General features: G+C 42.7%; 10 protein-coding genes across 10 annotated transcripts; 4 read left to right on the forward strand and 6 right to left on the reverse strand.

Moving 5' to 3' along the window:
- Positions 1-1,760: 1,760 nt before the first annotated feature.
- Positions 1,761-5,199, reverse strand: EAE98_000092 (uncharacterized protein). The gene is made up of 5 exons (XM_038947710.1): positions 3,981-5,199; positions 3,423-3,875; positions 3,322-3,367; positions 2,242-3,053; positions 1,761-2,180 (listed from the first exon to the last, which is right to left on the reverse strand). The coding sequence occupies exons 1-5, from the start codon at positions 4,848-4,850 to the stop codon at positions 2,010-2,012; spliced, it is 2,352 nt and encodes a 783-aa protein (XP_038815387.1). The 5' UTR covers positions 4,851-5,199; the 3' UTR covers positions 1,761-2,009.
- A 773-nt stretch (positions 5,200-5,972) lies between these two features.
- On the forward strand, positions 5,973-6,176 carry EAE98_000093 (uncharacterized protein; the record flags this gene model as incomplete). The annotated part of the gene is made up of 1 exon (XM_038947711.1): positions 5,973-6,176. The coding sequence occupies one exon, from the start codon at positions 5,973-5,975 to the stop codon at positions 6,174-6,176; it is 204 nt and encodes a 67-aa protein (XP_038815388.1).
- Positions 6,177-6,368: 192 nt separating this feature from the next.
- EAE98_000094 (uncharacterized protein) lies at positions 6,369-6,898 on the forward strand (the record flags this gene model as incomplete). Its single annotated transcript, XM_038947712.1, has 3 exons — positions 6,369-6,418; positions 6,508-6,687; positions 6,748-6,898. 3 exons carry the CDS (start codon positions 6,369-6,371, stop codon positions 6,896-6,898), a joined length of 381 nt encoding a protein of 126 aa, XP_038815389.1.
- Positions 6,899-7,032: 134 nt separating this feature from the next.
- On the reverse strand, positions 7,033-7,862 carry EAE98_000095 (uncharacterized protein; the record flags this gene model as incomplete). The annotated part of the gene is made up of 4 exons (XM_038947713.1): positions 7,033-7,252; positions 7,312-7,369; positions 7,422-7,473; positions 7,527-7,862. 4 exons carry the CDS (start codon positions 7,860-7,862, stop codon positions 7,033-7,035), a joined length of 666 nt encoding a protein of 221 aa, XP_038815390.1.
- A 959-nt stretch (positions 7,863-8,821) lies between these two features.
- EAE98_000096 (uncharacterized protein) lies at positions 8,822-11,023 on the forward strand (the record flags this gene model as incomplete). The annotated part of the gene is made up of 5 exons (XM_038947714.1): positions 8,822-9,975; positions 10,077-10,212; positions 10,273-10,314; positions 10,365-10,464; positions 10,515-11,023. The coding sequence occupies 5 exons, from the start codon at positions 8,822-8,824 to the stop codon at positions 11,021-11,023; spliced, it is 1,941 nt and encodes a 646-aa protein (XP_038815391.1).
- Positions 11,024-12,047: 1,024 nt separating this feature from the next.
- On the reverse strand, positions 12,048-13,055 carry EAE98_000097 (uncharacterized protein; the record flags this gene model as incomplete). The annotated part of the gene is made up of 6 exons (XM_038947715.1): positions 12,048-12,155; positions 12,237-12,251; positions 12,342-12,434; positions 12,597-12,665; positions 12,835-12,917; positions 13,013-13,055. 6 exons carry the CDS (start codon positions 13,053-13,055, stop codon positions 12,048-12,050), a joined length of 411 nt encoding a protein of 136 aa, XP_038815392.1.
- Positions 13,056-15,375: 2,320 nt separating this feature from the next.
- On the reverse strand, positions 15,376-16,692 carry EAE98_000098 (uncharacterized protein; the record flags this gene model as incomplete). The annotated part of the gene is made up of 4 exons (XM_038947716.1): positions 15,376-15,428; positions 15,483-15,684; positions 15,738-16,345; positions 16,473-16,692. The coding sequence occupies 4 exons, from the start codon at positions 16,690-16,692 to the stop codon at positions 15,376-15,378; spliced, it is 1,083 nt and encodes a 360-aa protein (XP_038815393.1).
- Positions 16,693-18,886: 2,194 nt separating this feature from the next.
- On the reverse strand, positions 18,887-20,100 carry EAE98_000099 (uncharacterized protein; the record flags this gene model as incomplete). Its single annotated transcript, XM_038947717.1, has 3 exons — positions 18,887-19,249; positions 19,303-19,687; positions 19,736-20,100. The coding sequence occupies 3 exons, from the start codon at positions 20,098-20,100 to the stop codon at positions 18,887-18,889; spliced, it is 1,113 nt and encodes a 370-aa protein (XP_038815394.1).
- A 2,590-nt stretch (positions 20,101-22,690) lies between these two features.
- Positions 22,691-23,290, forward strand: EAE98_000100 (uncharacterized protein; the record flags this gene model as incomplete). Its single annotated transcript, XM_038947718.1, has 1 exon — positions 22,691-23,290. One exon carries the CDS (start codon positions 22,691-22,693, stop codon positions 23,288-23,290), a length of 600 nt encoding a protein of 199 aa, XP_038815395.1.
- A 1,050-nt stretch (positions 23,291-24,340) lies between these two features.
- On the reverse strand, positions 24,341-25,996 carry EAE98_000101 (uncharacterized protein; the record flags this gene model as incomplete). The annotated part of the gene is made up of 4 exons (XM_038947719.1): positions 25,347-25,996; positions 24,722-25,272; positions 24,548-24,665; positions 24,341-24,497 (listed from the first exon to the last, which is right to left on the reverse strand). Exons 1-4 carry the CDS (start codon positions 25,463-25,465, stop codon positions 24,341-24,343), a joined length of 945 nt encoding a protein of 314 aa, XP_038815396.1. The 5' UTR covers positions 25,466-25,996.
- Between the last annotated feature and the right edge of the window lie 248 nt (positions 25,997-26,244).

Raw genomic sequence — 26,244 nt, forward strand, 5'->3', positions numbered from 1 at the left:
TCCACTTCTCTCCATCTCATATAGTCTACTATCTTCTAACAGAAGGAAATATAGAGCCTACAGCCGTCAGCCCCACAAAACAAAGTAATTAGATCACTAATTAGAATCGCAAAATCATCTCCCCGTTAAAAATAGCCATCTTCATATTCCTAACCCTCTATTGTTACTCCCCTATATAAACATTACATTCGGGGCGAGGCAGCTCGCTCGTGTTTCGGAGCGTTTGATAGGGAAAAATGAGTTAAAGACTGAAAATAAAGCTTATTCTCTGTTTTTAGAGTTTTGTTTTTAATTCTTTATATAACTAAACTTATAATATAATTAACTATCTATATACAAATCATATAACTATATACAAACTGAATTCCTAGGTATAGAAAATACTAGATATAATCAATATATGCTATACAAAAATTCTGTAAAATCCGATGTATAAGTTTCTTTCGCTATGCTCCGAAACAAAAATAGGCAACTCTAAAAGTTGAACCACAAATGCGTTGACATCAATCCCAAAGAATAGGATAATGATACAACAAAGTGAGATCTGGAGACCCTTTCCTTCCATGCGTAGAAGACGTTGGAAAGTAATATAGAACACGAAACAAAAAATATTCATATAGCAAGCAATTTTCGCAAAGGAGAATGCTAACCCGTGGGCTTTGGTGTCAGAAGATATCAATGCCTATGAGAAGGAGGTGATGCATTTAAAGTAGATTGGATTAATCACGAAAGCATGTTTTACTATTTGGATATTGATTGAATAGACTCTTCCAAGGAGTCGAAATTCATTCACCAGTGCTAGATATATGAAGATGGAGTTAGATAGTTGTTGAAATACACTCACGACCAGCTGCAAAGACTACTGATATAGAAACCCAATCTTCAATTGTCAATCTTGACTACTGGCTAGACCATAAAAGAGGCTCGGCTACTACATAGAGTATCAAAGTACAAACCGAACTGTATACAGCGCTCCTTACCGAGGCGTAACCGTATACCGAGCTTGAAGTATAATATATGTGATTCTTACACAGCTAGGAATGAACAAACAGATAGGCAAATCGAAAGAAAGAAACCTCCAACTTCTACACTTCCATGCGCCAGAGCCGTCATCACGATTGCGATTTGCAGAAACACCCGAATGAAACCCCAAGATCTCATGATTTATAAAATGAAGGACTAAGTTAGATACCTACATATAGTTGCGAAATCTACACTACACAACAACAATACCAGTAGGTAACCACAGTCTATCTCCATTCAAAAACCCATACAGTCGATTTATTACAACCAAATCCAAATCTCACTATTGATCTATACACACATGACTTTCCTACAAATGCATATTCTTCACACCCAGCACCCATCAAACTCAAACTCCCAATCCCCATCCTCTCATCTCAATTCACATCCTAAGAGTCAACTACACATCCACAACTCTTCTCGACTGTATGAAAATGCTACGCTACGTATGCATCCAACTTTAGCATCACCTATGCCCCATAGACCAGAGATGAGATGTCGAGTATTGATAAGTAGGTAGTTCAAAGACTAACTAACCAATAGTGAAAGGACGACCGAAGCTACGGTAGTAGAGGTTCAATATCTAGAGATAGAGAATGCATTCCTAGTATACGGCGTTTAATCCGCATGGCTAGCTTAGCCATGCTCCCATGCCAACACCTCACATTCTTCTCACAACTTCAGACATTCAAAAGGAAATCTTGACTTTTCAGTTTCACACAATCATTCGCAAAAAATATATAGCACAAAACGTTAATTATCATAGCATTTTCCCATCTGGGAATTTCATACATTTTAACATAAAAAAGGAGGCCTAATGTACGAGAATAAACTGTAAAAGCAGAAACTAAAAAAAGTGGCCCACTGTGATGAACAAAATACAGTAGCAGACCAGAGCAACCCATTAGCTCCGAAAGCCCAGAAAAATTTAATTCTCGTAAACCACCGCCCAACACCACAACCGCACCCAATGTTATTTTAATAATTTATGCATTCATCTTTGCCATTGTGTTCAAGGCGCTTCCGTTCTTGAACCATTCAATTTGTGGAGCGTTGAAAGTGTGTGCGAGCTTGATGTCGAATGACTCGCCGGATTTAGGGTGAACTCTGAGGGTCATTGGCTTGCCAACTGCGATCTCAGTGCACAAAAGGTCGACCTGAAGAGAAAAATTGTCAGTATAATGGTTCATAATTAGGATACTTGTTCGAGTTTCATACCTTGTCATATGGATCGATCTTCTCATAGTCATCTGGGTTGATGAAAGTCAAAGGAAGCATTCCTTGCTTCTTCAAGTTGGTCTCGTGAATACGGGCGAAAGACTTGGTAATGATGGCAAGACCTCCAAGATGTCTTGGCTCAAGAGCAGCGTGTTCTCTTGAACTTCCCTCACCGTAGTTCCAGTCACCAATAACGACCCATCGGATACCCTTCTTCTTGTAATCTCTGGCAGTAGCTGGGACGGCATCGAATTCACCAGTGGTGAAGTTCTTGACCTTGTTGGCCTCACCGTTAGCACTGTTGATGGCACCAATCAACATGTTGTTGGAGATGTTGTCCAAATGTCCACGGTACTTCAGCCAAGGACCAGCCATAGAGATGTGATCAGTGGTGGTCTTTCCCTTAGCCTTGATCAAGATTGGCATGTCCAAAGCATCCTTTCCATCCCATGCGTTGAATGGCTCGAGGAGTTGAAGACGGTCACTGGTTGGGGAAACGGCAACATTGACTGAAGCACGCTCAGCGGGTGGTGCTTGGTAGGTATCTTGTCCTGGGTCATATCCTCTTGATGGCAATCCATCACCAGTAGGTGGGGACAATTTGAATTCCTTTCCATCCTTACCCTTCAAGGTATCGGTAAGAGGGTTGAAGTGAAGGGAACCAGCGATAGTCATAGCGACTACGAGATCTGGGGATGCGACGAAGGAGTGAGTAGCTGGGTTGGCATCGTTACGTCCAGTGAAGTTACGGTTGTAGGACGAAATAATGGAGTTAGCAGTTCCTTTGGGTACGTCACGCCTGTCCCATTGCCCTAAGGAAAAATGTAAGTAACGTTGAAGGATAGAAGGGGTAAGTAAGGGCGAAGTGAAATAGATCTGGAAGGGTGACCCTGATGAAGTATTTCAATGTCCGAACCAATCTCAACAATTGAAGCTTTTCAAATGCACCAATCAATTTCAACAATTGAAAAGCCACCTGAGCGAGAAATGGCAATCACTCTCTCAGCAAAGCATTTCAATGTTCAAATTGTGGTTGAGAATTGAATGGTCGGATCGTTTAGGCAAAAAAGGGGTACTAACCGATACATGGACCACATGCGTTGGCCAAGACCATACCTCCGAAATCCTAATGAAATAGTTAGAATAATGTTACTTTGATGGTTCTATACAGAATTACTAACCTCGAAGGTCTTCAATTGACCATCACGCTCAATAGTAGCACGGATTTGTTCGGAACCAGGAGTAACAGTGAAGAGAGCCTTTGCCTTAACACCATGAGCCATGGCATCTTCAGCGATAGAAGCAGCACGAGACATATCCTCATAAGAGGAGTTTGTGCAAGAACCAATAAGTCCAACCTTTAATTCCTCAGGCCAGTTGTTGGCCTTGACGGCCTCACTGAACTTGGAGATTGGGGTAGCAAGATCTGGGGTGAATGGTCCGTTGATGTGTGGCTCGAGCTCAGAAAGGTTGATCTCAATCAATTGATCGTATTGTGCACCTTCATCCTCTCTGAGTTCCTTGGCGTATGTGCGAGCAAAGTCTCCAATTTCGGTACGCTTGGTAGCAGCGAGGTAATCGTACATACGGTCGTTGAATGGGAAGAGAGAAGTGGTTGCACCAATTTCAGCACCCTGTAAATATAGTTAGTGACAAGCCAGAAAGATGACATGTGAATTTTCAAAAGGAATTGAGACAATGAAAATATGCGAAAGGAAGAGATGAGAAAATACACATACCATGTTACAGATCGTACCCATACCAGTAGCAGAGATAGTCTCAGTACCTGGACCGAAGTATTCGACAATAGCACCAGTTCCACCCTTAACAGTCAAGATACCAGCAACCTTAAGGATAATATCCTTTGGAGTAGCCCAGCCGGAGAGTTGACCAGTGAGCTTAACACCAATAACCTTTGGTGCCTTCAACTCCCAAGGAAGGTTGGCCATGACATCGACAGCATCAGCTCCACCAACACCAATAGCGCACATTCCGAGACCACCAGCATTTGGTGTGTGGGAATCGGTACCGATGAGGAGACCACCTGGGAAAGCGTAGTTCTCGAGGAGAATTTGGTGAATAATACCAGAACCTGGCTTCCAGAAACCGATGTTGTATTTTGCGCAAGAAGTAGAAAGGAAGTCGTAAACTTCCTTGTTGATATCAATAGCCCGAGTAAGATCCTTAGCACCTCCTACTTGTGCCTCGATCAAATGATCACAGTGGACGGTGGTAGGGTTTGCGACGGAAGGCATGCCAGCGGACATGAATTGCAAGATGGCCATTTGAGCAGTGGCATCTTGACAAGCCACTCTGTCGGGTCTGAGTTTGAGGTATGATACACCACGCTCAATTTCTTGACCGTGAGGATCATCCAAATGCGAGTAGAGAATCTTCTCAGCGTAGGCCAAAGGACGGTTTAACCTTTGACGAACAATGGAGAGGTTCTCGGACATCTTCTTGTAATTGATGAAGTTGTTCTTTTCGTGGATGTTTTGTCTGACTTGTTTATCAAGCGGGGAATCACCAACAGTGGCCATTGTGCGAATGCCCATGCCGGTGAATGCTCGCCGCTGCGCAGCAGCGAGAACCTGTCTTGTTGCCAACATTATGAGAGAAGTTGGTAAGGTAAAAGAGGAGGGGAGGGAGGAAGGTTGTAGGTTGGAAAGATTATTATACCACTCGAAGTTGTAAAATAGTGGGAGGAAGAAACTTGGACAACCGAAGCTTGGGGCCGCGGGTTATCTTCAAGCTTGGACCAGGGAGAGCGGACCAATGAGAGATGAGGTATTATGATTTTTATATAAAATGGGATTAAGGCGAGACAGGAATGGAGTTGAAGTGAATGCACAAAGATGTAATCTGTGTCAAGTTTTGTCCAATTAGATATAAATATAACAGTTAGATAATCAATCAGGTGGGATGGGTGGATGGATGGATGGATGGATGGATGGATGGTATTGTACGGAATTGTATGATATCGTGTTGTATGATATTGTATTGTATGAATTAAAAAGATTGAATGGAAATAATCATATCAAGAACATCCATAGCAAAAACAGGAGAGAACAGACTTTAAATTTATTTCTCATGACCTACTCTACTTCGTACGTACTTTGTGTTACTCTGCTCTCGTCCCTCTCGTTTCCTCTCCTCCCCTCTCGCTCGTCAAGGGTTGGGTTGGAAATTGAAGCGGCAATGAAGCCTTTGTTTGCGGCTATATTTCCAATGCGAATTTTTCGTAGGTCTGCAGGTCGATAAGTGGATAAAATTTTCAGATTAGCAACCAATCAGATTGCAGTGCCCGCATCCATTTATCCACATTCTCATTTGCGTGTGAATCTGGCTTCACCATTATGGTCCGTCTAACGGGTCCGGTGCGATGCGAAGGCGGACTTTGACTCCGATCATGTGCGATGAATATAGGACCTCCCCGAGGCTGAGTTGGCTCGGTTGGTTCTTCCAAAGTTGGGAATTTTGATATTGATCATTTTTGTATATTATATATACATATACATACCTATATATATACACTTCTATCCATGGTGTTGACTTGATAGTATCTATAACACTAGGTACTCAGTCAGATCACATCACTTGTACATTTTCAGCTATCTTGAAATCTTGAATATTCTCAATACTTTGACTCTTTGAGACTTTCCATCGATCAAATCGTACCAATACCAACGCATACACTCCGTAAATATCATGGACCATTGAAAACCATCTCGATGGCATCTGCATCTGCTTCTGCATCCAAGACAAATCCCAACTTCCGCCGGGACAGATGGAGCGGAGCTTTCCAAAACCGATCCAAACTTCCGCACTCTCTTCCCGATCTAACCGTGAAGCCTCGGAGGCTCGGACAGATGCACCACGTTGGATTGGTCTTCCAAAGTGGATCCTCAGACAAGTGGGATGAGCATCAAGGGTAAAAGTTTCCCCGTAATTTCAAAAAAATGTGAAAGCCTAGAGCAAATTTTTTAGTAATTCTCGATTGCGGAGTTTGCGACTGTCAACCATTGTCCGATACATTGAAATTTCCATTTGCAGTAAAACTCCAATCAAGTCGATCCATGAAATAAGACATCACGATATCAATACAATACTACTACTAATAAATCAAAATGGGTATTCCTCAAAAATCAACAAAGACCAAGACCAGAAGAAGATTGAGGCAAGTTCTATTTTCAATTTTCAATTTTCAATTTTCAGTTGTTAGATGTTGAAAAAATTTGTGCGCAAAACTAATATTTCTCACAACAGAGATCTCGATCAAATTTCTGCCGATATTCGTTCTCCAAAACATCTTGCCCAACATAAAGGTTCAAAAGCCGCAGAGGATTTGCCAGGCTTAGGAAAATGGTATTGCATTGAGTGCGCAAAATGGTATGAATCGGAGAATAGTATGCTATCGCATCTCAAGGGCAAACCTCACAAGAGAAGGTAGGTTCTGTGAATCACGGGAAAATGTTTGTATAGCAAGATGTTAATATGATGTAATAGAGTCAAGGCATTGAAGGAAGGACCATATACACAAAGAGATGCTGAAGCAGCTATTGGCCAAGGACCTGCAGACAATGGCAAGAGAAACAAGGCTCTAGATGTAGAGGTAGAGATGGAAAACTCCGGATTTATCGACGACCAGGAAACCTGAGCACAGCTATCGTTGTCCCTCGACATGGAGTCATCACACGAGGGGTTTATCAAAGCTTAGTTTATCGTGGCTACTACAAAATCTATGGCGGGGTATCATGGTGGAGAAGGAACTTTGTAATGTGTATTTCCGTCTCATCTTACACCCCGACCTCGACCTCTTGCAAGACCACTTGCTCTACCGCCACGTCCACCACGCGGAACAGGAATACCTCTACCAGATGAGCCAGAGCCACCCGAAGATCCACCTCGGCCAGAAGAGCCTGCTGTTCTTGATGGTGCTGGGGTTGTGAATTTCGGGGTTCCTCTCGAGGAGGTTGGAGGAGGATTATCAACGAAGGAGGTATCCGTGGTCCTAGAGAAATCAATGAGCCACGAACCATGAACCATAGCAGCGAATAATATGTTGCTTACAAAAATGTTGTTTCTCCATCAATTTCACCACGAAATCTTTCTGAATTTGTTGATTTGCCTATTGCATGTATCAGTAGCTTTTTCATTGCCTATTGACCTATCATACTGACCCAATTGCTCCTCTTGTTCTTGTGCTCGACGAAATGAATCTGGAATAGGTGCCTAGTAACCTGATCAACCAATGCCCAAAAATAGACCAATCCAAGTAAACAAACCTCGGGAAAATCGACGCAAAACGCATTCATATTCAACCCATAGAGAAAACTGGCAAAGTTCTCACTAAACCTCGCCAAGCTCTCATGCATCAATTGTAAATGCATAAAATTGGCTTCTAAATCTGCCATGGAATCCGACAATTCCGCAAACGCAGGTTCAAATGCTTCCAACGGTGCACTCGAATAACCGCCTGTGCTTTTTCTCGCCGAATCGCGAAGAGACGAACGGGAAGAGGGACGGAGAGGAGTGGTTGGACGAGACAGCGGGTTTCGAGAGGCGGAGTGGGATCTTTTGACGCTGCTGTGGCCGTCGTTGAGGGGGGTGGTGGAGGTCATTGTGGTTGTGGTTGTGGTTGTGGTTGTGATGGTGGTTGTGATGATGATTGTGAATGTACCGGTATTGTTGTTTTGTTACGAGGGGCACTGGTGGAAATCTTTGTACAATTTCTGGGTCAACGACCTTATCGTCAATACCCAATCAATGCGCAACCCAATGTTATCGCGCAGGTACTAGATATTCAATACTAGGTATGTAGTATGTAGGTATGTATGTATGTATGTCGGTCTGTATGTATCTGTACAACATACAACACAATCCAGGATCGATATCTTTTATCTGATGGCGGTGAAACTTATAATGCCAGAAACCTTTCAACTTATCTACTCGTACGAGTATGCAGCGTAAATATCATTCTTGCATTCAAAGGACCACCACCCACCCGTGGATCACCTGCACCAACCACAAATGTGAGAGATACTTATTACATTTTTACCCCGCTACCACTACTCCGTCCACGCACCTACCTGGTACCTACAATTTTATGTCGTGTGCACGAGTTTTGGCACACACAACATTTTGAACAGAGCGCCGCATAATGACGAACTTTTGATTTATGAACTGCAGAACGGGTATCGTATGGCAAAAAAGGAAATTGGATTGAAGCACTTCTGATGATCCGCGGCTTCTTCGGATTAGAAGATGTTTCCGCTGCTCGTTGATGGATCGTATTTTATTTTAATTTCCTGTGGTTTTGAGTTTGGATCCTAAAAAGAATTGGGTACGGGAATTCTTTGCGTAGCATTATAATATAATATTGTAAGAGGTATCGTACTCATTTTGTGGTTGTATACAATATAAGCCCATACCTTGACCTCATAACAAGTTTGCTTTTCTGGTGACATTGGTTCGAGAGGCCCATATATCAAGGCTTGAGTCCCCTCACTTCCCATCTCAACCCCTCCTTCATCTTGACTCTCATCCAAGAATTGAAAATCATCGACTCAACATTTTTTCCATGAAAATACCAGCTGGAGTAACCGGTGGTTTTGTGCATCAATATACTCAGTATTCTTTCTCTATACCTGCTACATTAATACGTCGAAATCATACCCGCGGGGGTCTGATTCCATCTTTCGGTAGGATACAAGCATTTGCGCCCCTTCGTCGCAACTATTCGGAATTCCATTCAAACACTTTGAAGATCAAGGGATTGAATACGGAAAAGCGCGCAACTTTACTTCCTAACTCCGCTTGGAAAAGGTCGAGCGCTGCAACTTCCATCTATAATCGAAGCACATCCTCATTGTCACTCGACTGCCTTGAAAAGCGCAATACTTCGTGTGAAACATCTTTGCGAAGGCTTGTGCAAAGCAGCTTAGGAAATTGGGCTACCGTCTTACTCCTTACATTCATTAGCAGCGCATTTCTCTATACTTCAACATACAGTCAGCCAAAGACACATACACACAACCCACAACAGGTACAAATTGATCCCGAGCAAGAATATTACGAATATTACGAGATGACGGGCGAAACACTTCCAGGTCGACCTGGCACATTGACAGCACATGAAGAAGAGAAATTACGAGAATTCTGGGTTGCCACCCTACAAGTCTTTGGCGTACTTGATCCCCAAGCAGATACCAACGGTACCAGTGGCGATTCGGAAGTGAGCAATGGTGTTGCAAAATCGGATACCTCGGCTCCCGAGAAACCTAAGAAGAAGAGATTCTCTGCTCTGCGCAGGAAAAATAAGGATGATGATGCGGCATCTACGAAATCTGCAAGCGCTGCTTCGCGTATCTCGAATGCTTCGGATGCGGATGATAAATATGGGCAAACCAAGGAATTTCACGATGCTTTGGCTAGTCTGCCCCCGGCTTCGATTCGTGCGACATTCTGGAGTATGGTGAAATATGATCATCCGGATGCGCTTCTATTGAGGTTCTTGAGAGCTAGAAAATGGGATGTGGATAAGGCATTGGTCATGATGATTTCTACCATGAGATGGAGAGCTTCGGATATGCATGTTGATGATGATATCATGAAAAATGGAGAATTGGCTGCTCTTGAAGATGAGAAGTCGACTAATGCTGATAAGAAGAGACACGCAGAAGGATTCCTGATGCAGATGCGCTCGGGAAAGAGTTTCTTGCATGGGCTAGACAAGTATGTATCCTGGGTTTACTGTTCACTTATTAATTCGAATAAGATCTTATCCCTCATCGATATCCGCATATTTAGATCATTGCTAATATGAAATCTTACAGAGCCGGAAGACCAATGTGCTTTGTGAGAGCTCGCTTACACAAACAAGGAGAGCAGTCGGAAGAGAGTTTGGAAAGATACACAGTTTTCATTATAGAATCGGCTAGGATGTTATTGGAACCACCAGTAGACACTGCTGTAAGAATACACTTTCCACGTTGAGTTTACTCGGTATAATAAGTACTGACAACATGATAGTGTGTAGTATTCGATATGACTGGATTTTCTCTGGCAAATATGGTAAGTGAAAATCATCCCTTTTCCACAGGAACTTACTAATTTCATTATAGGATTATGGACCTGTCAAATTCATGATTAAATGCTTCGAAGCCAACTACCCTGAAAGTTTAGGCGTGGTCTTAGTCCACAGAGCACCATGGGTCTTCCAAGGTACACTTCCATTTCCCCCTCTACAAAAACCCTTTGACTAACTTCCCCAGGTATCTGGAAAATAATACGTGGCTGGCTAGACCCCGTCGTCGCCTCTAAAGTTCAATTCACAAACAACGTCGAAGAGATGTCTGAATTCGTTCCTCGTTCTCAAATCCTCGCCGAACTCGGCGGCGACGAGAATTGGGAATACAAATTCGTAGAACCAGTCCCCGGCGAGAATGACTTGATGAAAGATACAGCAACCCGAGATAAGCTCCTGAAAGAAAGAGAGAATATCGTGGATGCGTATGAGAAAGCTACACTGGAGTGGATCAACTCGGAAGGAAAGACACCCGAAATTAAGACTAGGAGGACCGAATTGGCAAAGGAGCTCAGAGACGATTATTGGAAATTGGATCCCTATGTTAGGGCAAAGAGTCTGTATGATCGAACGGGCGTCATTAATCCAGGAGGGAAATTGGATTTTTACCCAAAGGCTAAGGGGGAAACGGCTCCTGCGGTTGCGGCGGCTGCGGCTGCTCCGGCGGTGGAAACTTCGGCGGATGATATTGATTAGATTGGGGTTGTGAAGGAGAAGGAGAAGGAGAGGGAGAGGAACAAGAAAGGGTATAGGAAAGGATATAGGAATAGGAAGATATATAATGAGAATAAGAGCGAGAATCAGACTAAGAGTAGAAGAATCAAACAAGAGAGAGATAGATATCTTGATATCGAGTATATGATAGATTTTTTGTTCTTCGATTGATTGGTAGAGCGATCAGCAAGTGCGAGATTGGTGAGGAATGTATTGGGATTTAATGGATATGTGTATATGTGCGTGTATGTGTTTATGTATGTATACCTATATATATGTATATAATGGAAAGAAGGAGGAAGGAGGAAGGAGTGTAGGTAGGTAGGTAGGTAGGTTTACAAATTTCCTTTTATAAGCTTGGTTCTGTGTATGTGTATGTGTATGTGTATGTGTATGTGTATGTGTGTTTTGAATTATTAGTATCTCTTTTTGATTTTCGAGATTAGATTGGATTAGATGTAGATGTAGATGTAGATGTAGATGTAGATGTAGATGTAGATGTAGATGTAGATGTAGATGTAGATGTAGATGTAGATGAGATGTGTGTATACTAAGTAGGTAGGTAGTAATCTTGCATTTGGATAAGTTATACTTTATGGATTTTGCTCTGGGCTGGGCTGTGGTAGACTAGACTAGGATTTTGCGGTTGAGATGAGGTAGGTATACTGGATAGATGGTGAGGGAATGGAAGTTGCTTTTCGAGAGTTGTTGGTTTATCATACATATCATGTATCTTTTCCGTCTCTTCTCATCGTATTCATTTATCATTCCTCATTGATAAATCAATAAATCACCCAGCCAAACTAAAAATATCATCTTCCTGCACTTTACATACAATACACCCTGAGATTCGTAGCAAAAAAACGCCGGTGGAATGAAATTGTTCTTCCTCTCTCGGATAAATCATTGGAACAAAGTATTGATTCTCAACGCCTGCTTCGCTTCGCTTCCTTGCTTGCTTAATTGATTGATTGCTTCTAAATACAACGGATATTTATAGAGTTGTTTACATCTTTGATTTTATCTCTGCAAAGAGAGCTTTTAGTTTGTCCATGTCGGTTTTTTGTTGCGGCCAGCCGATGGACATGCCTTCTTCGGTGGAGGGTTTAGGAATCTGTAAAGGGGGAGGAGGAGGTTAGTTTGGGATGGGATGGGGAATCGGGGATTGTGAGGATGAGAGGGGAGGGGGACGAACCATGTGGAAATGTACCTAGAGGGGATGTTAGTTATTGTAATCTATGATGGGGATGATAGAAGAGAGAGATATAGGGGGTATGAGGGAATGAGACGAGAAACATACGTGATCAACTTCCTGGTGCGCAATACGTCCATTGTTCTGCAGGACGTTGTAATTTTCTGCACCGGTTGCTACGACGAGTTTCTTTACTACGGGCTGGGTAGGAGTATTGTGTTAGTATTTCGTGAGCTCTGGATATTTCTCATCCGTTACGGTTTCAATGTAATCTATGTGCGTGGATGTGATATTCATTTATCCGAGTATGATGTCGAGGAAATGCGAAGAGAGGATGAGGGTGAAAGGAAAAGAGATAGGTACCAAAATCTCCTCCAACTGATCATCAGGAATATCGACCAATTTCTCGCCGTGATGTTTGGGGATTACGAGCTAGATAGTGATGGATGTGTTAGTTTTGTTTTATTTGTATATCTCATCCATCGTCCATCCATCCATCCATTCATTCATAATCTGGAAACTTCGGAATAGCTTCACCCGCAGAAACACAAGTATCCAAGCTTCTTTCTATACGATCACAAGAATACAAGAAAATACTAACCGCATGACCCTTCGACAAAGGATTGATATCCAAAAACGCAAGCACCTTTTCCGATTCGTAGAGTTTGAAAGAGGGGATATCTCCTACGGACGGATAACCATGTTAGCTTTTGCATCGAGCTTTGGAATTGCGCCGGGATGTGATGTCAAGGTTAACGTTACAGAGATGAGAAACTTGCCTTTGATTATCTTGCAGAAGATACATGCTGCTTGAGATGCCATTTTGGTTATAGGATGATAGGTTTTTGAATGTGAGGTTTGGGATTGTACTTGTAATTGTGATTGAAGTAGTGTAGTGTAGTGAAGTGGAATAATGAAATCGCAATTCAGGTCTTCATTACCTACTTTTGAACGCGGGGTCGTTCTCACATTCCTGAAGCTCCATTGAGCTGTCATCTCATACCTAGGTTTCCGAATATTACCCGACTTGTTCAATCCACTCGTCCACTTTTGTCGCGCGAGATATAAATATTAAAAAAAAGATTACATCATCAACAAATCACGCAAACTTGTATGATGGGCATGTTGCCAGAGTGGTTAATGGGTAAGACTTGAATGAATAATTCGGTTATCTTATGGTTTCGGCCTCGTAGGTTCAAATCCTGCACATGTCGTTTGCTTTTTGACTTTTTTGGTGATTTTTTTTGTGATGGGACGTTCCAAGGTTTCTTGGGAAAGAGGTTGTTGTGCCTGGGTGGAGGGGACCTTTTTTGCGTTGGATTCTTTTTTTGCTTTTGATCAGAAATGTGCATTAGAGCGGCAGCATAATTTTCCTGGTGAAAAATCCCCCATACTTTTGAATCATCACCAAACTACATTCTTTCCTACAATGCCATTTCGTTCTTTCCCTATGTAGAAGTTGGGAACGATTACTCCGTGAACTAGCTACTTGAATAACTGATATGCCTTTTTAAACTCATTCCTAGTAGCACGACTAGTGTCGTTCTTATACGAGTGACTATAGCATTTCTTTCCTCCTTGAGTTATTCTTCTCTGGAGTTATTTCTATTCCGTGTATATCTACTAGAGATCTATCTATCCTTAAGCTCCTACTTCAAGGATTCGTATTCGAGCTGATCCTACTTTATACATACATTCCTAGATATCATCTCATGATATGATATACTCATGAATCATGATCACTCAGTAAGTATCGTTTCGTAACCTTATTAAACCATATCAAACCAAGAATAAGATACTATTCTCGCAATGACCAGAAAGAGAACTAAGCTCTCTCAAAAAGTGATTTTGCATATGCAAGTAATTATATGCCTCCGTTACCTCGAAATCCCATACATAAAGATCCAACAAAGATTCTAGATCTCTAGGTTCCACGCACTGTGTGTAGAGAATACATTCCATATCATAATCGCATTCCAAATGAGAAGTTGAATTCTCCGATAATCAATGGTCAATACAGCTGTTGGATTGTCATCACGTGAGTCTTCGTTTGAACTTGTAGCTAATGGCAACTTCCCCCCTTTTTCTGAAGTTTCCTCGAATAATGATTATGCCTTCACTTTGGGGTTTGTTCTCTTCAATAATTACTCTTGAAAACTATTTCTCCTTTCGCATGTAGGTTAGAGGACCTCGTTTAGACAATAAATACCTCTACCATGTAGTAACTTTCTTCTTCAAAAAACTATTGAAATAGAATCATAGCTGAAGCGTTTTAAGATTTACAAACATATGTATTGAGTTAGCCTGGTGTCATTCTGACAACGCTGAGCCTCACTCTTTCCTGAAAAACAAAAAGGACGAATAGCACCACTTTGTCGACGCAGAGAGAAGCTCTTCAGCAGTCCAACACAGCAAAATGATTGATCCCTGGCGGTTTCGAACCGCCGACCTTGGCGTGCCATACCAGCTGATTGAACAGAACTGATATTAGCACCACGCTCTAACCAACTGAGCTAAGGGACCTGATTGGGTTATTAGATGGAGAGTAATGATGGAAGAAGGTATATATTCAAAATTATTGCAGTGGGGATAGAGGAATGACGATGGATGGAGGGAGTACGGAGCAGTAGTGGGAGGAGAATATGAGTGGATGGAGGGGTTTTTGTGGATGTGCTTAGTGGGGGTGTAGCGATAGCGGAGACGAATGATGAGACAGGGCTAGGGCTTGTGCGCGGGCGTAAGGACGGAGTGGATAGTGGGTAGCGGAGGGATGGTGGGGCGGAGTGGTGGGCCTTGAGTTTAAGAGTATGGCTAATAGAATTGGTGGAGATCATGGACTGAGGCGGAGGGTGACGAGACTCAGGAGGACGTTTGAGCCTCTGATGAATTGTAAGTTTGGGTTGTGGAAATTTGCATGGTTTCTTAAGCGTCTGATCAATGTTAGAGCACGAAGTTTATGAATGCACATTGCAAATCTAGTTGCGCATTTGAGAGTTCATTGCAACTATGTAATGTATTTTTCGCAGAATCAACACTGACCATGAAACAGAATAGGAAGTCTTAAACAACACCTTGAAGGGAACTCGTGGGATATAAAGTGTGTATATTTCATCATTCATGCATTAATCTATCTAGGTATCTCTTACAAACGGGAACCAATAGAACTATCTTCCTTAATCTCGACCAATAATTTACCTATGCATTGTCAGTAAAAAGTTTTACAAGCACTGAGATAGGACGGGAGCTTACCAGTATTAACACCTTGATACAACTCCATTAAAGCCTTTTCGGCAACACCAAGTCCACCCTTGATAATAGTCTCCTTTCTTTGGAGTTTGCCTTCTGCCAACCATTGAGACATCTCTTTACGGGCTTCAGCATACTTGGATGCATAATCGAAGACGATGAAACCTTGAAGACGAATTCTCATTGCGATGATCATTGAGAAGTTCTAACTTTGGTTAGCAAGTGCGGCAAGCAATGTTTGAAGAGAGTATAATATACCTTTGGTCCAACTGGAGTATCAGAGTTATATTGACTGATAGCACCACACATAACGAAAGTTGAGAATGGCTTAGCTCTGCTGAGAGCAAGCTCCAAAATCTCTCCTCCGACATTGTCAAAGAATACATCAATGAAGTTTGGTGTAGAAGCCTTGAACTTAGATGGGAAATCCTTATCCTTATAGTTCAAAGCATCATCACAACCCAATTCCTTCAACCATTGTACTTTGTCATCACTTCCAGCAAGACCCAAAACCTTGGCTCCCTTAAGCTTAGCAATTTGACAAACAACACTTCCAGTAGCACCAGCGGCACCAGATACTACAACGAAATCTCCAGCCTTGATTTTTCCAACTTCGAGAATTCCGAAGTAGGCGGTAAGACCAGTCATTCCGAGAACACCAAGGGCATCGGTGAGCTTGCCGTTGGGTGGAAGATCAATAGGTGTAAGGTCTTTGGAAGCCATGATAGCTACTTCTTTCCATCCTGTAATGCCGGATGCGTAGTCACCGACATTGAATTTCGATGATTTGCTGGCGATAACCTTTCCAATGGAAACACCACGCATGACCTCACCAATTTGTACAGGTGGAACATATGATCTTCTGTCTATCCCAGCATTCAAAGTCAGCAATCATCACGTGCGGTAGCGGGGTGTGTCAATAATGGTCCCCTCCACATCATTCATCACTGGCTAATAGGGCAATAGAGGAATGATATAACAGTTGGTACGTACCGTTTAACCAACCTCTCATGGCCGGATCCAATGAAAGATATAACACTTCAACCAAGACTTGATCATCCTTGAGATCTGCCTCCGTTACCATTGGATTCTCCTTCTTCTCGAAAGTCTCTCCTGGAACGATTTGTCCAGTAGGACGCTTTGCTAAAACCACTGATTGATATGTTGATTGAGCCATTATGTTCTTTGAGCGTTTGATCTTTTGACCGTCCATATTGATAATCCGTCTGCAGCCGGTCTCTTATATATGCGCGAATCGTTTCTTTTTCGTCCGAGATATCCCTCCGAGCAAGATTGTGTCTCTTTTCGTTTCTAGATCAAACGCTTGACGTGATGTGGGCTTACTGCAATGCGGACCGATCCAATGCAATCCAAATCTATAACAAACACTACACCGCAACCAAGGGCATCCAGGTACTGTCTCACGTCGTATTTCGATGCTTCTTCTCCCGTATCAATAGATTTCTCCGAAGCAATCGCGTTGCAATATTCACTCAAATCCACAAAAATCTCAAGGCGCTTTTTCCAAACTTGCGTATGTCTTCCGATGCAGTTTTGCTTAAACCTCCAAACGTTGCTGTGTTTGATGACAAAATGGTTCAAATACTCAAGGTTCACCAATAACCGTGAGCCGAGGCAGGCTCGCGGACGATCTTCTTGCCTCACCGAGATGGCCTTGCTTCCTATTTGGGTTACCATGCCGAAAGTACCGACATGCCGTTCTAGGATTTTCCCGAAAGCAAAGGCTTATCCCTATTCTTAGAAGGCTCAGGAGTCAGCATCGAGGTCCAGCATGAACTACAGCAAAACCTTTCTGTACGGACATTGGGTACTTGAGAATGATCTGTATCCTTATATTTTGAGATCTCTGGATTACTTGCATCCTTATTAGACCAGGAGAATCATCAGGATTTGGGTCATCACCTGACAGTATATTGATATTTTGATTGATTTTCACCAAAGATATCACGAAAATGTGATCTGCTTGGGACCAATCGGAATCAAATTACGGTTGGGTCAGAATTGATCGAGTGTCTCGAAATAAGACTGCAAAAACCGGTATCCTTACAGGAGGTTTTGCTGTATGTCATCGGAGACGAACCGAAAGAAGATGCAGATGCGCGATTGCTAGATGCGTGCATTGACATCGGAGAATCTTATCGAAAAAGGATATTCTATTAGGATCAAGATGCACGGAGACAGCCAATGTTGAGACAACCGAGTGGACTATGAAGCAAAGGCACTTCGGCGCGAGCAACCGTATACGGTCGCAATCGCGTTGTTGAGAACTCTTTTTCTAGGTATCAAAATCGAAGCTCGTAAACGAAGCAAGTTCATAGGCATTGTGATTTGTAGGGCTCGGTTTGAGACGGGCTTGAGCTATTTTGGAATTTGTTGATCTCGGGGCTTTTCTCTGCACAGGTAAAGTGGCTCTTGAAGTTTTCGTTTCCGTACGGGCATATTACTTTTTAAGGTATGCTATGCCCGAAAATTCTTCAGCAGAGGAAAGATTTTACAGTACCTTTTTGTTCATTTTGAGACACACGAGTCGGGCATGACCGACCAGGTCGACCGACATAAGTTTCGGACGCAAGTCACAGATCGTTTACGGAAAGGGGTAGTCAACGCCGTGCCGCTCATTATTACGATTCTCCTGCGTGTTGCATATAAAAACGTGTAGTTTTTTGCATGACATTACATGCGGGATGCGATGTCACGACAAGCAACGTTTATGCGGAAGATGGCAGTCGGCGCGGGGATATTTCCCCATGGAATCTTGTGGAGTTATGGGTGTCCGAGCCCCGCTACACTATGAGGATGGGATGGCCCCTCATTTAGGGCCGCAGGATTCAGGTATTCTGACAATTTCACCGCTCAATCAGCTCATTTTGTTCTACTATTTCAGGGTCTTTTGACCCTTATCGTGTTTGTGTCAACGGACGACGTTCGGTTCAAAGTGACGTTCACCTTACTCCTTGACTAAAACCCCATATCCTGAAACCATAGCCTGCCACCCTTTGTCGCTTTAGAGTCGAAAAATGGGTCGTCTGATATCTTCGAGTGGGTTATTAAGTGCCGTTGTCATGTCGATTGCTCGGTACACACGAATATACACGGTGTATAGTGGATATGATTGAAAGTATGACTTGGCCTTAGATTACGATATACACTGAGGATTGACAGATACCTGACTTGATGATCCCTTGGTTCGTGAGCCTTAGAGCGGCCGATTCACAATATGTTAGTACATCAATTATACATATCTGTGATTATTGAATAGAATTTCTGCGAATATTTTAATTTTATATACAAACAACGGTGCTCAAGTATATACATCTTTTATCCTCTCTTTCCTCCTGTTTCAGACGACCCTTATTCTCTCACTTCTCCTCGCTCTTCATGTATATTTATGCGGGGCAGCCAGTTGCTGGGTAGTTACAGGTGCTGTTTTTTGCACCTCCTGTGATCTTAACACCAGAGAACTTGATATTACTACAGCTTCCCTCGCCGCAAAGCACATAGTAGTTTCTAGCACTGGCTGCAGCTGTTCCAACCACATTTTCAAATAGAATGTTCTCAATTTTGACACCGTTAGTTGGCACTCCCGTTGGGCCTCCGTTAAGATAATCTTGTTGTACATCGATTCCATAAGTATCAATATTGGTGAGCTTGATGTTGCTGTATGTGATGTTGGAGATGAAACCGGTGGTTCCGGAGTTTGACTTGATGCGAGCTCCGTTGCTGGAATTGACTAATTCGCTGTTTTTGAACTGAAAGTGAATGAGTAAGTAAGTTCTTCAACAAAGAAGTAAACATAACTTACGGTGATATTTGTAACATTGTTGTTACTCTTTCCACCAACAGATCCGATGGAGAGACCATGACCACCTGAGCAATATAATCCATCAATGGTGATGTTGTTTCCGCTCGTGACTGCTACACAATCATCCTGATTGAAAACTTGTGTATTCTTGATTATTGTGTTGCTGGATGAGCTGACGTCAAATCCATCTGAATTATGTGCTGCGGCCAATGTACCACTTGCTGCATTTGGTGCGTCTCCTGCTGTGTTGTTGAGGACCAGATTTTGAATGGTCAGTCCAACAGCACCGGTGATAGTGAAAAGATGGACGGGCCAGTTTTGAATGTAAAGATTCTCAATGATGGAACCCCCGATCAATTTCGAGGCTGCAATGAAATGGTTTGGCCTAATTCATTGTTAGCTGCATAGCCATTGAATTGCTGTGGAAACTTACTTTGGCACACCACCGTTTGAACCAAGACCATCCCAGTAAGCTTGGCCATTACCATCGATAATTGCATCAGGCTCGGCGGTAACGGTGATTCCAGAACCCCCCAACTTTATTGGTTCGAAGCTACTGTCATTGGTAAATCCAAATGTGGTTTTTCCAGCGAAGGTGATTGTTGTACCGGCCTTAACTTTGGTAAGGTCAATACTGCTACCTGATGGCGCAAACACGTTGTTCAAAACAATGGCGGTAGAAGACGCAACACAAGGAGCGATTTGGGAATACACCGAAGCAGTACAAGCTGTCTGGGCAGTGCAAGCACCTGCCAAGGTGAGGGCTAAAAGCCCAGAGATCTGAGAGTTCTTATGCATGATGAGACGATCAAGTGAAATGGATGGATGTCAAACTTGGCAAGGTGAGGCCTTGAGGATATCCGTCTTTATAAAGTCCTCGAGGCCAAGTATAGCAATCTCCCAAATCACATTTTCGTCATGCGAACAATGGGCGAATAATGAGCGAAATGAATTTGTCATGGGCCGGAATAACTATGTACATTGGTTCTCCACGAATCAATATAAACTCAGGCAGGAACGCTGGGAGGATCATCCATAATTTACCAGAAAGCAGCAGCTCATAGGCCCCAGATGTTCAACACACCGGCACTAGATATTATCTCCACAATCTTCAGATGAAGATTAATCTGCAGTGATGGGGATTCCCCTATGTTTCAACTCCATATCCCCAGATTTCAGCTTGGCAGCGGGTCGGCACTTCCCTCATATTGACAAGTTTGAATTTTCCACGAATGGTGAATTTTGCTAGAGAAGCTTTTTTTGAACCATTAATTTAAAGTAGGTTTGAATCAGTCCCTTAAATCTTCCATTTAGGATGAATCTAGAACATATCTATATGCTTTCTGGTTGGAGGCCAAGATTTGTCCGCGATGATCATCACGTGTATGAAACCACACTAAAACCTACTTATCCACCACCATTCTTGTGGAATTTCATATAAAGTCTTGCAAGCCACTCGCCAAGGCGGAGGAATCGACATACTAGTCAGTTTGTTGATTGGGAAGGTGACTGAAAAGCTGCAACGCGATATAGAAGGTACTGAGTCTCGTGCCAGATTATGTGACTTCACAATGAAAGACTTACACGTTGTATGGTTCAATGTTCGATTTTCGTCATAATGATGATCCTCGAAGAGCAAGCTTCTCGAAGCGCTGGATGCGCTACAATCACCTATGCCTAGCCCAATTGATTCGGACTGGACAAACAGACGGAGAATTTGTCATGATCCGAACTTATCATTTGACCGACCGACGGTAAAAGCTTCTTATAGCATAGAGAAAGTAAAAAGAAGATGTATTATCTTGGCAGCGACGAGAAAAGGGGCAAAAGAATTCTTGGCTATCGGGACTAAGGAGATTAAATAATATCCGAAGGGTTTAACCTCAGATCACGTGCATGGTAGAAGCTCCCGAACTTCCGCCACAATATCGACGATGTCCAGCAAAGAGATTTCTCTCTGCAAAGGATCTGTTATATCATATGAAGGAATGCGGCATTTGGCAATGGTTGGTAAAGCAAAGAGCATTGCTACCTTGCAATGGCGCGAGACGGGTATGATCATGAGCCTTTCCGAGCTACATTGACATACAGAGCACATGTGTAATGATCACCAATATGTGCTTGTAAGATTGCAGCATTCTCGATCCAGTCATAAGAAGAATAAGTTGAATAGGATGACGCTCTTTTTCACATCAAACGCTCGAAGTTCTACGGCATATCCAGGGTATCATTTATTTGACTCACCAATGTTCCTTGTCAAAATGTGGTCTGACAGTTGGGGGCTAAAGGGCGATTGCACGAAAAAGTAACATCCATCACATGCAGGATGGCAGCCATGCATTAAAAGCAAGTCGAATTGCAACATGATTTTTTCAATTGGCCATCAGGAACGAGTGCTATACGGGTCCCTCGTTCTGCCTCAATGATCTTACCTCCATTGTTTGCGCCCATCTTCGGGTGCTTCTGCAAAAATGGTCATACGATCCGTCTTATCATTTCTGATATCGAATCAAATGTTATCATCATGTCGGTCGCAAGGGTTACTGTCCTCCATGCAAATTCGCGCTGAATCCTTGCATGATGGCTATGTCGCATCCTACCCACTGTTGGAAAGCAAGGTTTGAGAGTAATTGATATAAGGGCTCGCTCTCTCTGAACTTTCTGTTTTCTCTTAGGGGCGACCGCTCTCTGTGAAAAATCACCCTTTTCATTCTTGTCTTGTGCTTGTTCCGCTCAATGATGACCGCTTCTGAGGCATTGAGCTGTTCATGCAGCCACGACCAATCATATGCAACAATCGATCGCGACGAAGGATTCAGACGAACCAAATGGTCTGATTGGCTCTAGGCCAGGGCACTCTACAATACTCTAATGGATCAAAGAAGAACCTGTCCAGGGCGTGCCAAGCGGATTGATTAAGAGAATTTATACAATGCCACCGAAGTCGCCCTTTTCAAAGTCACTCCCCGTGACTTGATACTATCAAGGATTGGGACGCGTTTACAATGATATTTTTGGCAAGCGACAGACGCTACCGGTGATTGATTGGTGTGCTGTACTGAGAGCGTGAGGTAAGTAACGAAATGAATGAGGTAGGTTGGGTAGGTAAATTGTAGACTCCTAGTGTCTTTCCCCGTTGTCCGAGAATCACCACCCACCCCTCTTAAACTGACAATCATTTGACATACCTTTAACAAGCTCTACTATTCAATCGAAAGTAGCTTGCAGGATTGATTGTTATAAAAAGCAGACTCACCATTCTTATCATTACTATAGATTTACTGACCTCCTTTCCAATCATCAAAAGTGTATGTTCCTCATCAACCACTTCATTCATTTGCCAATGACTCTCAGAGACTAACTTCGCTGCCTAGTTTCCTCAATCAGAATGTCAGACTCTTTCCAAACATCGATTTCTGACCTCACAGGCATCAACGTGCCGTCGAACAATTCGTGCGAGTGGATTTTCCAAGGCGATACAATTTCCTTGAACCAATACTCTGGTGACATCGCCGAAGACCTTGCTTCAGACTTGGTCGATGAACTCTCTACCAGTTGCAACTTTGCGGCAGCGAAGAGCGACAAACACAACAAATTTGTGAATACGTCGGCACGGTATTCTTTTGACCATCATCTACCCGACAGTACTTGTGTTGTTAGCTCGTATGCAGATGCGGAAACCTTCATGAGACCGCACTATATCGACCCATCCTCCGAATCGATGTCACAGTCCTCGATCTTTATCCCGACTCCAACTACCTCCGTTGATTATAATGGGGATAGCAACATCCTCACAAGCCAAAACGACTCGGTCGGGTTGCAGCACCAATTTGCACATTCGATTTTCCCCACCAATACCAATGGCTCTACACCTCTCGACACTTGGGTGGAAACCCCCGAACGTCATGAGCAGATCGGCCTCAACATGTCAGATCCTACAACTCATCCGGCCATACAAAAGAAAGGCAAGAAAATAGCTGGCGAGTAGGTGCAAAATTTAAGTGATGATTTATATAAAAGGAAGGATGCGAAAGACCATCATTTGGCCGGTGGATTGGTTTGGGAAAGCCTTTGTTTATGATTTTGCCTTTGGATGTTCATTAGGGAGTACTGCCGGCGCAATGATGTTAATGTGGTTATGAATGCCGTGTTCATGAGATAGGCATTTGAGACTGTTGGCAGCTGTTATTTAAGAACGGGGACAAAGAAATGATTTTGTCACATATTGCTCTTTTATTCACTTCATTCACAGAAAGCACTAGGGCCTTCTATTTAGTTGGACGATTTTTATATAGAATTTGGGTACAAATTCAAGATCTTTGCACTCTTACATTGGATTGAATGTCTGTCTTTCGAAAATGCATATTTGCCATTAAAGTTTAAGCTTAAGCTTGAAGTTCGTTCCACAGTCCGCGTTCTTCTCCACTGCGACTAAGTTCTGTTCTAACATTGCTAGTGAAGAAAATACCGATCCCCACATTCTTGCCATACCCGTTCTTAGTTTAATTTTCCACTTCAGCACTTTCTCGTTATCTCTCTTTGATTTAGTCTTATTTCTATTTGATAACTCGATCTATTATCCTTCCTCGCATATCTTTGACGATAGATGAAAACTGCTACTTACGGAGAATGCTCAGAGCAGCAAGCCGAAGCTCCGTGTAATGCGTGTTTGTGATTGACTCAAGGGGCCAAGTGAGAGAAATATTTTGAACCATAGTTCAGATGAAGATGCTTGCATTTTTCCAGAACGCTTACGAAACCCGGCTCAGGCATTAACATTCTATGTTGTTTATGTCAATGTTCCCAAATCACGATCGTAACATCCATCAAAATGATGTTGATGGTGTACCAGATGAGGGGATTTGTAGCTGGCAAATCTTCATCCCAGTTGGTTATACTGCAGTTTTGCGAATGCAGGGAACCCGCCTGAATTCAATGACCGACGTGGGCTTTGGGATAGATAACGTCTATGAAGATAGTACACACCACTCATTTGACCAAGAACACTTTACAACAAGATATACACTATTCTGTTTTATTACTTCCCAAAAATTAAAACAGCATATTGAAAAGTCTGGTTCGAATATGCCCTTCTCGTCGCCCTCAGCGCGCCTACAAATGCTAGCCCTTCTCTTCCTTGCGAAAGAGCAAAGAGCCATAATTTTGGCTTTGTAATTAAGGACCACGATATATCCCTAACATCCTTATCAGCCAATTCACGAATAAAACTCAGAATATTGCTTACCATGTTCTCGACACCTTTTCACTAATCTCGAGTGGTTCGACCAAAAGACTTAACCCCTTCATCCCAGCTAAGCGTACGAATACTTCTTGACTGATGAGTGGAGGAAGCATCATGCCATCTTGAAATCACCAAGATTAGCATCAAATTCATTCGTAATGTCTAAAGATATCTTACTTTCAATAGCTGTCAAGTCATCATTTTGCTGCTTAGACTTCAAACCATCGTTCATACAAGAATCAACTGCAAACCAATCCGCAAGCACCAGCTTTCCTCCAATATCCAAAAGCCTTGCTACGTCACTGACGAACTTTCTCTTGTCTGGAAGATGGCTTATTGCATCCGAAATCCATACACAGTCAAACGTTTTCGTGGTTTTATTCCCAAAAGTTTCTTCAATCATCTCAGCGTCTAAAGCCATGAATTTTACTTTTCCTTTCCCTAGCCTAATGGAGCCATCTTCATCCTCGTCTCCGCCATCTGCCTCCCCTATACTCACTCGCCTCGCAATCCTTATCTCTGCGTCACTTAATGCGATTCCTATCACCTCACAACCCAATTCTCGTGCTAGATATCGAGATGTACCACCGAGTCCACATCCAACATCCAGCACTTTGCTTCCCGGTTCGAGCTTCGATTGGCGAACTAAGAGTTCTATTTGTTGTATTTGAGCAATTTCTTTTGTATCAGTGGGAGTGAGGAAGTATCCGTGGTGGATATGTTCGCCCCTGTTTCTGTAAGTCTGAGTGAATCTTGGAAGAATTACAAAGGTATAAACATCAAAGGTGACACAAGGACTTACCAAAGGGAATAATAGTATTCAGCGCAGACGTCGTAATGATAAATGATCCTATCTTTCAACAATTTCGACGCTTCTTCGGGCTGTCTTTCGCCCATATTCCGACTCAATTCACCACTCATCTTCACTTTTAGAGATGCTTGAATTTTTACACGCAATTTTGAGCAGAACTCTGGCGTAGATGATCACTGGTAGTTGAATCAATTTTACTAATCTCAATATGATACCTTTGTAACATGTTATGTTGCTCACCCAGAGCAGGTTGCATGAGGCGCTTAGATGTTACTCTAGGACACATTCCTTTTGACCTCATGAATTCCTAGCGGTAGGAGTATCCCAAATCTCATCAATAAGCGCTCGAGAGGCAAGAAACCTCGTCTAAACAGACTACGTGCTCATACGAATAGTTGTTTGTATATGCATCATTCAATTGATTTTATTTATTTATTGTTCTATAAATACGAACATGGAAAGTTATTACCAAAGTGTTATACTTCTATAACTAAGTGGAATCTTCGGGTTACTCTTCAGTGAGCTTAGGAGTATGCATACCAAATTAGCGTCCTTGCGTTCTTGAAGAATGGGGTCGAGCCGAAGGATGCGAACCGCCGACCACATAGATCGTCGTCTTGCGCGGTAAAATATCCAACATATGGTCCTTGCTCAATACATTCTCATCCAAGTCGTCTTCATAGGAGATGCATACCAGACTTTCAATTCTTTGGGTTGCGCTCCGATTCAGACCTGGGAAATTTCTCGCAGGAATCGTTTTAGGGCCACAAACAGACATAATCCGCTTCCATCGAGCTTTATATTCTTGAAAATCTCTGAAGAGTTGCTTTTGTGTCGATTGAAGCCTCCAGTTATACAATTTAGAACATTTATACCTTGCATAGGTAGC

This window comes from Botrytis deweyae, assembly GCF_014898535.1.
Source record: "Botrytis deweyae strain B1 chromosome Unknown BDEW_001, whole genome shotgun sequence".
Taxonomy (NCBI): Eukaryota; Fungi; Ascomycota; class Leotiomycetes; order Helotiales; family Sclerotiniaceae; genus Botrytis; species Botrytis deweyae.